This window comes from Protopterus annectens, chromosome 5.part0, assembly GCF_019279795.1.
Source record: "Protopterus annectens isolate FY-2018-M chromosome 5.part0, PAN1.0, whole genome shotgun sequence".
NCBI lineage: Eukaryota > Metazoa > Chordata > Ceratodontiformes > Protopteridae > Protopterus > Protopterus annectens.
In genome coordinates, this window is record NC_056735.1 from 1,485,997,308 (window position 1) to 1,486,012,838 (window position 15,531).

Below are 15,531 nucleotides of genomic sequence, written 5' to 3' on the forward strand. Positions count from 1 at the left end.
AATGTCTTTGTTTATAAGTTCCATGATAATACATTCCATGGCCTTGCAGACCAGGCTCATCAGGCTAATGGGGCGGTAGTTCCCGGGGTCTGTGGTGGCTCCCCCTTTGTAGAGGGGGATAACCGTCACTGTGCGTCATTCAGCAGGCACAAAGCCTGAGGTGAGGCTATGATTGAGCATGGTACTTTGATGGGGTGCCAGTTCGTTCTGTAGTTCGTGTAGAATGCAGCCTGGGATGTTGTCTGGTCCCATGGATGCTGTGTTCTTGGCTTTGTAGAGTGTGGTTTTTACCTTTGCAGCTGTGATTACAGGAACTTTGCATTCTTCCGGTATAGAGATGGGCTCATTAGGGGGTGAGAGGGGGGTAAAGTCAGCACTGAACCTATCTGCCAGGATGTTGGCAATATCAGTTGGGTCTATATATTTAGTATCATTGTGCTGTAACTCAGAGCAGACCTGAGTGTTGCCATTGAGATTCTTGACATAGCTATAGAATGCTTTGTGGTTGTCTTTAGAATCAGTGGTGATTTTTTTTTCGTAACTAGCTTTGGAGGATTTTATCAGGGATCGCAGCTTCTTACTGAGGCTGACCAGGGAGCTCCTCCACTCATGGGATTTTACTCTCTTTTGCAACAGTTTCTTCCTTCTGTTGTACAGTTTGTTTATGGCAGGGGACCACCAGATTGGCTTTCTTTTTTTGGAGGATAGCGTCTTGGTTCTGTTTAGGATACCATGATCCATGCACTCATGTAAGTGCTTATAAAGTGCAATTGTGTAGGATTCAGTAGTTGTAACTGTATTGTCCATCTGCATGGGTGTCATGAAGTTCACCACTTCTGTCTTAAGAAGCATGAAGTTGGCTTTGGAGAAATTGTTTTCCATGGGGGGTGGGGGCAGGATGTGGATATCTAAGGTAGTTAACTTATGGTTGGATCAGATCAATGAGGCATTGACTTCAGGTGTGGAACACCAGTCACTCATGTTGGTAATAACTAGATCTAGGATATTGTTGCCCCTGGTGTGGGTGTGGATAAGTTGATCCAGGGCATTGGAGTTTATGAATTCCAGAAAGCGTTAAGCAAAGGAGTTGGTACATGAGTAGTTTTCCCAGTTAATGGTGGGGTAGTTGAAATCGCCCATTAGGGTGTTCGGTTGAACCTTAATATTTTCCAGTACATCAAGAAAAGAGGAGTGGGAATGCTGGGGCATGGTGGGTGATCTGTAGCAAGCTACAATTTGGATTGCAGTTTTGCCCAGAGTTAGTTACACTTGGATAACCTCGGCTGCATTATGCTGAGCATCTAGCCTGGAGGTGTGGATATTCTTAATGAATATGGACACACCTCCGCCTTTGGTGTTCCGGTCCAGGTTACATGGCCGAAAAGTGTGGTACGAGTTATAGCCTGGTAGTGCAGAGGTGCTCTCTGGAGCCTTGAACCAGGTCTCAGTCACTGCACAGACATCGATATTCTCCATTTAAGGAGTGCCTCAAGTGAGTGCATTTTGAGATTTAGACTTCTAGCATTGAGTAGTATCACCCTCAGCTTTTGCTTGCCTGTTCCTGTTACGGTGGTGAATTTGTCATTTGAACCTTGCCTAAAAAAGGCACTATAGGGGCAGCAAGAACCTTAGCCAGTATCCGGAATCCCAGGGGTGACAGGTGCAGGCCATCTCTGGCAAAGCATTGTGGTTTGTCGACCATGTCATCCCAGGCAGACAGATACTGGATCCTTTTAGAATGGCACTAGAAGCTTAGCCAATTGTTGAAGTCAATCATTTTGTCCTTGTACTGCGGTATCATTCTGGGTGATGGCAGAATGCTACTCAGGGCTAGGGTCATACCTGCCTGGGCTACAAGATCGGAGAGCTCTTCCATGTCTCTTTTCATGTAGTCCAGGGAGGTACGTCTCAGGTCGTTCATATCAACATGGACAATGATGGAGTCGTATTTGTACTTGTTGTGGAGTGACCTGAGTGCGTGGGTTATGTGGCGGATCCTGGCACACAACAGGCAGCTGACAGTAACCTTCTCCTTGTTTAGCCTGGTGAGTGGGACATCAGTGTGCCTGACTATAGAGTCGCCTATGACTAGTGTGTTGGGTACGTTGTTTGCCTTATTAAGTGGCACATTGAATCTGCAGGCTATGTGTCATTTGGGTTGTGTTGGGGGATGGAGGGTGCTTGTGTTTCTGCTTTGGAGGTCTCTGTTGCTTAGACAGATTATTATTGAGCGCCTCCGCAAATGGTTTTGTTTTTCTATATGTGGATTTTGGTGGTGTAGATTTAGTGAGACTAAGTGATGAGTGTGGTGCAAGTGTTTACCTTCTCCTCTTGACTGTCAGGTTCAGCCTTGATTGGAAAGAGCTTTATCTCCAGTTTGGCTAGATAAATGCATCTCTCACAGGTTGTAGTGTTGGGTGGTAGGAGGAGAGGGTTGTCTGTGTACATGAGGCAATTTCTACATTGCCCCAAGATGCCCAGATTCATCAGATAGACAGGCGAGAACACTGGGAGCTGACCCTTGGACATGCCTGAATAAAAAACTATTTTCCTCTAGATAAGTGAGGAAAGTGAGTACAAGAGCTAGCAAGTGAGGAAAATAAGTACCAAAACTGTTTTCCTCTAGGTAATGAGGAAGGTTGAGTGCTGTAGTAATTAGTAGGTTATTTAGGGATTAAAAGTTCTGAACAAGTGCTGATCACGAATAAGCAAATTCAAGTGCTAAAACTAAGAATCTATATCTGGACTAAACTAGTTACAGGAAAGGGGGAAACAAGTGCAAATGTGGGCTTTTAAATCAGAAAGTTGAGAGAGATAGAAAAACTGCCCAGACGGCCACTGCCATCTCTGACAGAGCAGTGTGCAGGGAATGTGCATGCACTAATGTTTGGCAGATTGATGTTTTATACACTTGTTTCTTGTTATAGTTATTTGAATCTATGTCATATCTTACAAGACTTTTTGTTTTAATGAAAACCCTCAAAAAAACCCAAAAAAGTAAATAAACACACCCGTAGAACAGCCTCATAACCTATTAGCTTAATACTAACACACACAACTATTTGCATCTTCAAATAATGAAGTTTAACGTTCCTAATAGGAACTGTTGTCCCCATTTGACAGCTACACTCACAGTCCTGAATTGTTCTAAGGTTTTACATGTTAAAATGCATGGTACAGCCTGTGCTTCTACTTAATACTAAGTGCCATCTGTTTTTATCTTATCTTTAATCCTCTCCCAGATTTTGAAAACAACTTGAATGCTTTCAGAAAACATTGTCTTCCAGCCACTGAATGAAAAAGGCATTCTGTTTTTATTGCTCCTATCAGCTTATCTTCATAGAAACATGAGAACCAGATACAAAGTTGCCTTCAGCTACAAGCTTCTCATGTTCTACTGTGAACATTTATTTGATAAAGAACAAACTTTTCATTATATTTAATTTTCTTTTATTTATTTGCTTCCCCTTAAAACTTTTTATTAGATCAAGCCAAGGGCATTAATCCAGTCATTCCCCTATGCAAAAGTAAGAAAAAGTATATCTTGTTTACTGATATGCTCTTTTGTCCAGACTTTCTTCTCTTTTTACACTGAAGTACCTACATTTCTTGAACCTGAGCAAGATGAAAGAAAGAAGAAAGAAAATGGCACCTATTTACTTTAGTATCCCTATTACACACAAAAATAACTGACATAGCTTTACTTTATAACATACAGGATGCATCAACATTTATACTGTTAACAACAAAAAACTGCTTTACTTATAGTTAATTCTTTCCTTCCTTTTCCCCCTCCTTAATGTTCTTCCAGACATTAATGACACGAAGTAGACCATATGCTTTGGAGTTCCCTACAAGTTTAACAAAGTCAAAAAAGTCCTATACTTCCAGGTTTTCTTGTTCCACCAATTTCACAAATGTGATTGATGCTTTGTAATCCCACTTTTATTTATTAATTTATGAGTTGCTGGTTTTCTTCTTGTTGAGCTCCATCTCTCAACTCCAGTCTCTGGTTTATTTCCAATGTACTCCTGGTTCTTCTAGTGAGCTCCTCTGTTTTTTTCTGTCTCTGAAGTGTTATCCTTTTTAACATTAGGAAAGGTTTCACAGCCATAGTCTCTCTTTGTTTGACAGCTCACTTTTTGTTGGACTAACATTTGTATTTCATCCTTAACTTGCTCTGCATCAAAAACTGACTTTGACCCTCCAGGGGAGAAATATTTTGAAGGTAACTGTATACAGCAGTTTGAATCTCACACCAACTTCTCCAAATTACGTTTTCTAAAATAAATGTACCCCTTTTCTGCCTGGAGTACAATGAGTAATCATTTTCCACAAACATTCTACTGACTCCAACTTGTAGTACTTTGTACTTCTGCCACAGTTTTGTCAGAATCAACTCTTTCTGCTGGTATGATTACATTTTTAGTATTAGAGGTCTTGGTTGCTTTCTCATACCCAGGTTTGGATCATATACACAATGTGCCCTTGAATTTATTTATTTATTTATTTATTTTATTTATTTTACATTTGTTGACCGGGATAGTCTAGCTGGATACATGTCCTTTTTCAGTAGAGGCCCGGGGAGAAAAGCTCCACAATGAAGAGAAAAACACAATACATTTACGTACAGAAGAAATAACATTAACATAATAATAAAAAGAAAACAGCAAAATTTACATACTGATTAAATAACATTCACATGTTGTGTAAATAATCTTGACATGGTTACATTGAGAAGCAGTGAGGTTAAGATTATAAACTATGAGAGGAGGAAGAGACTGAGGTGGTATGAGACCTTTAGGATTAGTCTGGTTTAGGACATGGGCATAACCAGTGTGACTTAAGGAATTCTTTGAGATTATTTTTGAATTGATTAAGTGAGGTCGTAAGTCTTAGGTTGTTAGGAAGGGAATTCCAAAGCTTTCCAATGGAATTGGCATAGAGAGCATCACCACCCGAATTATTAGATTTAATGGTTAGCACCTGGACACTATTTGAGGATCGAAGGCAGTTTAGGTTGGAGTAGGGGGTCAGAATTTTGCTCAGTGAGGGGGTTCTATCTGGTTGGTTAATTATTTTAAATGCTTCAGTGAGTTGGTTAAGTTTGAGAAGATTGGGCAATTCTAACCAGCCAAGTTTTTTAAGGTTAAGGCAGTGGTGAGTACGATAAGGTGTTCCTGTTATAAATTTGGCAATATGATTATAGGCAACAGAGAGTTTATTGAGCTCTCGCTTATTGAGGAAGGAAAGTACCGGGGAGGCATATAATAGGGTGGAGAGGAGGTGAGTGCGAGCAATGGTTAGTTTGGCATGAGGAGTTAGAAAGTTCTTTATTCTGTACATTGAGCCGAGTTTCTTGTTTACAGACTTAATGGTTTGGCTAATGTGCATATCAAATTTGAGCTTGTGGTCAATAGTAACACCTAATAGTTTGGTAGTGGAGACAGGCTCAATGATGGTGCCATTGATGGATTCAACGTGGAAGGTCATATTATTAGCAAGTGGAGGTTCTTGTCCTAGGGGAGTAGCTAAAGTGGGGAAAAATAGCAGTAACTTAGTTTTTGTTGGATTTAGGATGAGTTTCAGTTCAGAGAACCATTTTTCGACTATAGCAAAACAGTGTTGGGTGACTGCTTGGAGATTAGGGAAAGAAACTTCAGAGCAGATCAGGGTGGAGTCATCTGCATATTGAATGCAGGTGGCTTTGGGGATGACTGAGGGAAGATCATTTATGAAAACGGAGAAAAGAAGGGGACCAAGTATAGAGCCCTGAGGAACTCCAATGGTGTTGGGGAGCAGGTGAGATAGCCTGTTTTGCCACTGGACAGCTTGTTGCCTACCAGAAAGGTAAGCATTAAACCAACTTAGAGCTAGGTTGTCAAGATGTAGGGTTTCCAGGGTGTGGAGCAGTATCTGGTGATTGACCATGTCGAAGGCTTTCGATAGGTCAAGAAAGAGAGCAGAGGATATTAATTTGTTATTACGGTTGCTACTGACTGAGTCAACAAAGGAGAGGAGGGCAGTGGTTGTACTATGATGGGGGCGAAAACCATGTTGAGTTTTAGACAAAAGAGATTTTCTGCTGTACCAGAGAAACTGAATTAATAACTCCTGCTCTAGAATTCCAGTACAGTTGCTTTGTGCTTCCATAAAATTAATACAGTCTGTTCCTTCCAGTTTCTCTGGTACAGCAGAAAATCTCAGGTTTTCCCTACATGCTCTATCCTCCAATTCTATCATTTTTTGAAACATCGAAACAAGAAAAGGCTCATATAGTGTCGAACTTTCACACCACCAATATCTTCCACATGACCAATAAAGTAAACTTGCCAGTAGGTTTTAGAGTAATCTTTCTGAATGCATAACCTAGAGGCCAGGGTTAAAAATAAAACACACAATAAAACACATTTAATTGTCCAAAATAAAAATGAACAAGTTGCCAGTAAAATGAAAAATTTCAAAGGGGTTCTGAAGAAGTCCCAAGAAATAGGGGAAAAGTGCTTAACCGTAACACTGAAACTTTTTTAATTTTACTAATTGAGTCTTTTCTTGTTTCTGGGTTTTCAATGACTGCACGGTCATATTGTGGTTGTGTTTTCCTGGTTTTTTGAAGCATGTCTTCTTGAGCAGTTTCATACTCAGCCAGCCTTTTCTTCATTTTGTTGTGTGTGTTAGTATTAAGCTAATAGGTTATGAGGCTGTTCTACGGGTGTGTTTATTTACTTTTTTGTTTTTTTCTTTTTGAGGGATTTCATTAAAATAAAAAGTCTTGTAAGATATGACATAGATTCAAATAACTTTGATTTTTGCAGTTTTTGCCGTCTCAACTGAATATAATTTTAAAGCTTCTTCCATTTTTTCCAGCCTTTTGTTATTTGAGTTGAGTGTTTTGTTTATTTTAATAAGCTCTAAACACATCTGGCTTATTTTTTACTCTAGATTACTGGAAGTCATGCCTTGCACCAAGGCTGGAGTTTGAACTGCTTTTTGCCAAATAGCTACAGGCTTCTTCCCAGCTAGTGCTTTCACCTCACCTTTTGTGATTGATTTTCTTTCAGGTTCTCTTAAATTTCTTCTTTGGTGGTATTCAAGCAGTGCACTTAATAACCAGTAATTGAAATTGAAATTTACCTAACAAGCCAAATTTACAGGATTTCTTTTCTGAGTTTCTGTTTTCAGACTGGGTGAGCTGAAATTAAACTTATTACTCAATGTGCAGCCATCTTGGAAGTTCATTATGTAAATTTTGTTGTTCAACTATATATATTATATTTAATACAATTTCATTCTTTATATATACCTAAATATATTAAGGAATAAAATTTTGTAACTTTTTCTGTCTTGCGTATTTTTTTGTTTTGTTTTTGCACTTTTTCCCCCATCTGTCTGTTGATCATTAGCCCTATTCCGGAAAAAATTGATTAATTCATTCCCCATCTGGGGGCAAGCTTTGACTGGGAAGGGCCATCATTGAGACAGACATCAACGGTGATTTAAAGGTTTTCCTTTAGCCTTATCTACCTGAATACATGCCTCACTAAGCAGCTGAAGGAAACAGTACAATGGACTTTCTGCATTGGTCATCACTCATTTCACCAAGGAACATTTCCAGAATGCATCCTCACCCCCGTTAACCGAAGCACAGGAAGTGGCTACTCCAGTGTTCACCAGAGAAACTGCACTTCCCCATGTGCTCTCTGAGTACTCACAATTCTCCCCTCTACCTGGCAGAGGTGAGCAAGCTATGTCCCATTCACTCCTCTCCTTCTCTGTCTGGATCTTTCAGTGCCAGGGCCACTAACTGAAGCTCCAGTCAGGGCTCCATTCCTCTGCACCACAGAGACAGACTGTCTTGCATAATTACTATACATCACGTGGCAAGGGCTGTAGTATGAATATGGTCTCAGGGTCATGTCACCTACCTGGCTATAAGAAATACATCTTGTTGTTTAGTTATTTACTTAAGTTAAACTCTTTTTGACCTCAGGGACTTTAACACATGGTTGTTTTTTTCCCATATTTTGTCCATAGGGTTTTCTTAGCAAAATACTGGAATGGCTTGCCATTACCTTCTCCAGTGTATCATATTTAGTCTGATCTCTCTGACATGACCTGTCTACATAAGTACATGAATTGTGTGTTTGTCTGTGAGTGTGTGTGTGTGTGTGTGTGTGTGTGTGTGTGTGTGTGTGTGTGTGTGTGTAGACATACTATACAATATTAGGGATTGCTACCTGGGTGAAATAAGTATCCTGAAAGGAGGAAAGGAGAATGGTAAATGAGTGCAAACTGTATTTTTATTAGCCATACTAACACAGTAAGTTGATGCACCGCAACAACCTGAGTCAAAAAGCATAGTCAGATAATTGAAAATAATTTCAAATGTGTAAGCAAACAATCTTAAATGTAAATAAATAAATCAAATAAATAAATTATCATTTGGTGATTTCATTAAAAAGGCACCATTAAGAAATCATACAGAACAACGCCAGCATAAGCAAGAATACATGACTTCAATAATGCAAAAGAGTTACACATAAAATAGTCATTGTAAAGTAAACAAACTTTCCCAAATGATTCTTGCACTACAATAATATATAAAATACGCATTGGAGCGACACACAGCAAACATTTATTACTGCATATCAAAGCAGCAAACATGCAAGCAAACTTTAGAAGCCTGTTTAGCTAGGCTGTTTGTGATTACTTGTGCTACCTGCCAACAGCTTAGGGTACAAGAACCGGTTTATTAGGTACATGAATGTGCCAATTATAGAACATAACTATGAACTATCATGTTGTAAGTTTAGCAGAGAACAGTGCAATTTCTTCATGATACAGAAGATCAACAAATGAAAAAAAAGGCCAAGAGATATAGTCATCTCTAAAAATGTGACAGGCTGACAGGATGGAATATTGTGAATCATTACTAGTGACAAATATATAAAAAAGGTTAATTCAGAACATGCAAATAAGCAATTATCTCTCCACAAATTTGCACATGGCATTATTCTAACTTACTAGATAAGAGCTGTAGCCGTCATTCACAGACTCGACTGAAAGGCCATTATCACTGCAGCCATGATGTGGGTACTCATACGAGTCACATGATGAAGCTAAAGAAGAGAAAGAATAAAATCATGAAAGGTTGTTAAAGCAGACATCGTTCATGCTGACTATCAAATGGGTAAATTCTACTGAAATGTACTGTAGTATAAATGGTTAGGAGCCTTAAGGAAAGTAAATACTACCATTTCAACTTTAAATTAATTTTTGAGTGAATTCCTGTTACGTTTGTTTTGTTATATAGATGTTAATTGAATTACGATAGCCAAGCCAATTACTGCATCTGTTTCTTTCAATTAATTTACACAGTGCTGAGTTAGGTTAGCATCTGATAGCAATACCACTACATCAAATGCCAAGATAACTCAATTTTTATGAATTTTTAAACTTAAACATCAACAAAAGTACAATTTTTAAAATGCAAAATATACTTTTGCATCTTCAAATAAATTTGGAGTTATCCACTTCCATGGCATAGAGCAGTGGCATAGCTAGAGTTTGTGCCACCCTGGGGTTATCTTTGAGTTTGCCTCCCCTACCCCTCACAAAATCATGGTCAAATGGGCCTCCCCATACATAGCTCTCCTCCCTGCCAGCCATTCCAGTGTCCCATTACTTGGTTATTTCTCCCCATTTACCATAAACACTACAATGTGCATAATGTTTTATGCTTCTACAGTGATTATTAGATTTCATTTAAAACTTTTATTTTAAAATTTATAGCATAAACACTGATAGACATCTGCTAAGCAAAGCACTACAGTCTCACAATGAAAACAGACTCAGCATTAAAATTTCTCTGTTCTTGAAACTCACATTCATTGAAAGAGCATTGAAACCTACATTCAAAGAAAATGCATCTGGCTAGTGGCGGACAAAGTTTACCTTTGTGCTGTTTTCAAATCATAGACCTCTTGCACATGTGTTCTGATTCACCTTCCTGATTGTATTAAATTATATTCCTTGTATAATACAGCACATTTGTTAGAGCAGGTTTTAAATTTACTGTTTTGAACATTTTTCCAGTAAGCAATGAAACAAAATGTAATAACGAATAATGACAAAACTGCTCAATTCAGAATATTCCATCATAAAAGTCTACTCAAACTTCTGTCATTACAATCTACCAATATCAGTAAATATGCACAATCTCTGCAGAAGTAAACGCCATCTAAATAATTCCACATTAAAGAGATCTATAACTAATAAAGATGCTGCTTCTAGCAGCCAACTTTATATTTAATTGTTCATCTACAAATAAAGTGCCTGTTGCCCTTGAAGAATAAATTGCCTATGTTACATTAAAAGAATGATAAGCTAGTAAAATTGCAATAGGGAATGGATGCAAACTGATAACAGGTTCATAGTTACTAGGTATCTCTTCCAAAGTAGGACAATCACAGGACTGCAGCATCCACTCCCTTTAAATTGCAACACAGTACAGTATCAGCAATCCATCTACATAGTGTGGGAGTAGACCCACATCCTTCTGCATCAAAGCAAGTATACCACCTATTAACAATGCAAACAGAATTGGCATAAGTAGCACTAAACTTCTCTTCCCCTGAATCTCTCAGGTACTCATAAAATCTACTTGACACTCAACTAAATCTCTAAGCTTTGCAGCACAAATCTGGAAAAAGCTAAAATGTATTGGGAGGAGGAGCAAAGGCCCAAAACCAAGGACACATTTTAGACATTACTTATATAATCTTAGAAAGTTGCGAGAATAAAAGGTTTTGTACTACCATACCAAGGTAGGAAGACTGAAACTTAAATGGCTATCATTATTTAGTGAGTACAGTTCTCTATGATTTGCCAGAAAACTAAAAGTTTTAAGATAAATAGACCAAAAGTATGAGCCAAACATTCCAGACAGTGGTGGCATGCATAGAGAATTCAGGCTCTTGCTTCTTGTACCTAAGGTACAGGGTTTGAGCCTGATTAACACTAACCACCAGTTATACCTGACTGGGGCATTTCACACTCACACACACACACACACACACACACACACACACACACACACACACACACACACACACACACACACACCTCCTTACTTGCAAAATAGCAGCAGCAATAAATAAGAATCAGCAAACTCTCCTTAATGTATTTTAAAATTGCGAGGGGCGGCTGAGCAGACAGGAAGAAGAACAGCATGCACAGACGATGGGACTGGACCAGAAGAATGACATGATGTTACAGGATTGTTCTTAAAGAAGAACGCACTTAAATAAATTTTGTTTTTAATTAAAACTATGTGACAGTCCGAAAAGAGCCGCCTGGGGCGGACCCCCCCCCGCTATGCCACTGGCATAGAGGGAAAAAGCCATTACTACATTGCAAGCAACCTGAGTTCAACTGGAAACTTGGAAACGAGACATCCCATTCTAACCTTTCCCTGCAATGGCTGTGACTTTCACAGTCTATGCTATCTGGAGAGGCCACGAGCATGTATCACATAAACTAAACTCACTCCCCAGGCTTACTATGCGGCACAGCCATCGCCTCAACTCATAGTGCTGCATGTTAGATCTCCACATGTCTGCTGGAATCTGCAGTGCAGCACACTGGACTGCCTTTGTGCTCCTAGGATGGGTGAGTAGCTGCCAGTGTGCACTGCCCAATCTACATCCCCTACCCTGCCCAGCTTTTCCAGCATCCCATGCTGCTAACTGAATGAGAGTTAATATGAGAAGCAGTCATTGTTTTATCTCTCTCTCTCTCTCTCTCTGCACCACAGAGGTGTGCTTCCTGTGTGGCTACACTGGAAGGTGGCAGGCTTTAAAGAAAACCTCCACTGAACAGAACATGCTCATGCTACCAAGGTCCCCCTTTTCCTTTTCGTACAAGCACTGCCTGTAGGTTCTTTCAGTAGAATTTGAAAGACTGATTGAGTCTCTCTTGGTTGTTTGGCTGGCTTTCATGAGTACTCCACAGATTCTCCTACCACGCCTACATAGAGCCTGTATGCTTGGCTCCAAAACAGTACTTCCACAGTACTGTCAATCACCAACATGCCTACACTTTTTAAAGCCAGTGAACAGAAATAAGTCCCACCTTAAAGAGTTAGGACAGCCCCTCCTCCATCTCTCCCATTGAGGTGGATCAACAACCTGAATGCCTCTGTTCCAGCACAGAACTTGAATATTGTAACCAAATAACAAAAGCTCCAAATTTCCAAAAACAATGAAGGGTAGCCCACCATCTGAGCCTCCCATCCGGCTGGATCAACAGCCTGCATGCATTGCCCCAGCACAGCACAAACAAACAAGGAAACACCACCAACTGCTAAAAAGAGTGAAGAGGAATAAGCAGTGATACACAGTGTATAAGACTTGTGTCCAAAGTTAGTTGTCCTGCTACAGACACATTATTTTATAAAGAGGGAAGGCTGCTGCAGAGACCTTAACTTGTTACATAAATCACATATGCCCTGATACTTACTGTTTCCTACCCCTTTGAAGGAGTTGCACCCCTACCACAGCCAAATTAATTTAGAAACACTCATTTTTACAAATGTAATATATAGGCTGGCCATTTGCTGTTGAAAGACTGCTACTTAAGAAAGTAATAGGTTCCCACCACTCTGGCTTTACATACACTTACACATCAGTTTACTCAACAATATATACTGTTAGGCACTGTAACAGAAAATTATCACAATATATGTAGTGCATGGAGCATTGTGATGGAAAAAGACAAAGCAGTTAAGTGCCAGAATGGTACAAAACCTGACGTTTACAAATGTTAAGCACCCCCTACTAAAGTTGTTAAGGTCAGGACCCGCACTAGGCAAAAAATCTGCCAGTACTGACCAGCAGATGGCAGTGGCAGAATAAAATATTTTTTCTGCTTGCTGTCCATATCAGTAATATGTCTCTAACGTCTTCTAAACAGTTAGAAACTTGCTGGAATAATAGGATGTACGTTTGCATGCATTTTCTGAAGGATACAAACTCTAAAACTCAAATGTATGTCATTATTTAGTGACTTCACTCCTCAGAGGTTTGTCCAAAATGTACAGATTTCATGAGTATCAGACAAAAATATGAGGCAAAACACCTGGAAATTATCAGTCTGGGTAAAATCCACTGGCTAGTCATTAGACTGCCTTGATGTCAGCAGAGAGGAAATTTAGAGACAGAAAGAGAAAATCAACAGTAAAAAGAGAAGAAAAAGTTCTGGCAGTTCAATTTCATCTTTCGTTCATCCATTCATAGGAGAGTACTAGACTAAAGGCTTAAGAAAAAGGAAAGATAACAAGGGTCAGCAAGAGGGGTTTTGACAATTTTTACAGACTGCCTCTGTCCATAAGGGACATGAGTGGGTCTATATTAGATAATCAAACTTTCAAAAGTTCGACTGTCATATATGGTCGACACCATATGATCGAAGTTTTAAAAGTTCGAATATCTAATAAAAAAAATAATAAACTACACAAATAACCCACCTGAACATTTTAAGCAGGGGGGCAAGCCCCCCCAGCACCACCACACCCCCCACTCTTTAAATGTACCAGCCTCGAGATCACACTACAGTGCAGAAAAGGGAAATCTTCTAATTCCGTGCTGTATGGAGATCTTTGTTAAAATGTTTGAACTTTCAAAAATTCGATCATGTGGTGTTGACCATATGACAGTCGAACTTTTGAAAGTTCGATTACCTAATATAGACCTGGACATGAGCACCACCCCAGGAGTGAATTTGTGATTTCCCATCCATTGGTTCAGACTGCGCTTGAAGATGCCAATTCCAGAAGAGCAGTAATCTCTGGAACTCATATCTGTCTCTCCAGCATGATCTGTTCATGTCAGAGATTAGGTTTAGCTCCTTGGAGTGGGTAACCCTTGTGCAGTTAGTTTTGCGAATATGCAAAATTTTCATCAGGGATGGGTCAGAGACTACCTCGTAGGTCAGGCATACATCACCCCTCAGTAATCAGTATGAAACTGAATACAATGAAAGGGCTCTTAATTTTTCCACATATAACATGTTGGCTATATCCTATATTTTTCTGGTGAGGATGCTCCAAGTGGTGCAGGTGCCTGGCAAGGTACATGCCAAAGGGTGCAATGTACTCAATTAGTGGTCTGGTGAGGGCTGAGTACAGTGATACTATGGCATCCTTAGATCTGGATGCCATGCTCTTACTTATAAGCTGAGCCTCATAGAAGGATTTCCTCATAACCATGGACAGATGGTGGTCAAAGTTCAGATTACTATCTATCTATCTGAGAACCCAGATCTTTCACCCCTGAGTCCACTCTTGGGGGTGTGTGTGTGTGTGTGTGTGTGTGTGTGTGTGTGTGTGTGTGTGTGTGTGTGTGTGTGTGTGTGTGTGTGTGTTAACAATGTTGTAATTTGCAGGGGTATTTGATTTCCCAAAGGGTATTATTATGCACTTCTTCACATTCAGTTTGAGGCCATGGTTCTGGCACCAATCATTAGCCTGGGTCAGTCCTTTCTGTAGGGTATCAACATCATTTGGGGAGTTAGTGATTGTCCCCAGTTTGCAGTCATCAGCAATCCTGGTCAGCCAAAGGCCATATACATTTGCCTTGATATCTGAGAGGTATATCCCAAACAGGACGTGGCCCAGGCACTGGCAACTGGCCTCTTGCTGGATGTAGATTTCCTCACTCTAATAACATGTGTCCTATCCATGAGCCATTTGGCTATCCATCTGGTGATCTAGAGATTATTGACCTATTTTGTGAGTTTATCTATAATATCTGAGTGGGGTACTGTGTCAAAATGCCTTGTCCAGGTCCAGTCAAGTGATGTGCACTGACTTACTTTCATCCATGGCCTTGGTGACTTTCTCAAAGAAGTACACCAGATTGAGCAGGCAGGACCTGCCCTTGATGAAGCCGAACTGGATCGGGTCTAGAGTCTGGATATTTCCGGTGTCATTGTTAATCAGGTCCATGATTATCCTTTCCATAGCCTTGCATATGATGCTAGTCAAACTTATGGGTTGGTAGTTTCCTGGATCTACAGACGGATGACTGATGCTGTCCTCCACTTTACCTGGACAAAGCCTGTCTGGAGACTGTGGTTAAATAGAGATCTGAGTGGATCTGCTAGGTCATGTTTCAAACAATTTAATAGGCACCCTGGAATTCCATTTGAGCCTATTGATGCAGTTTTTCTAAGCCTTACAGAGTCCAGTGATGACCTGTTATTTTGTGACAACAGGCAAGGGAATGGTAGAAGGAATTTCATTGCGATTGACCAAAGGTGTTGAAAGGGTGAAATCTGAGTTGAATTTATTGGCCAGCAGGTTTGCAATTTCTTCTGGCTGAATATAAGGTAGTACCATCTACAGCCAGCTCACCAGATGGCTGAGTGTTTTCCTTAAGATTTCAGACATAACTAAAAAAATCCTTTGTTTGGGAGGCTATTTTAGTTTTGTATTTAGCTTTTAAAGACTTGACTAGTTCCTGATTTGCCTGT

The 15,531-nt window shown here is 39.8% G+C and overlaps 1 protein-coding gene across 1 annotated transcript in view; it reads right to left on the reverse strand.

Moving 5' to 3' along the window:
• Positions 1–15,531, reverse strand: part of GAB2 (GRB2 associated binding protein 2) — a 1,426,812-nt gene that overhangs the window by 147,553 nt on the left and 1,263,728 nt on the right. Inside the window, exon 5 of the mRNA XM_044071312.1 lies at positions 9,025–9,119. Within this exon, the coding sequence (XP_043927247.1) occupies positions 9,025–9,119 (95 nt within the window). The remainder of the gene's footprint in view (positions 1–9,024; positions 9,120–15,531) is intronic.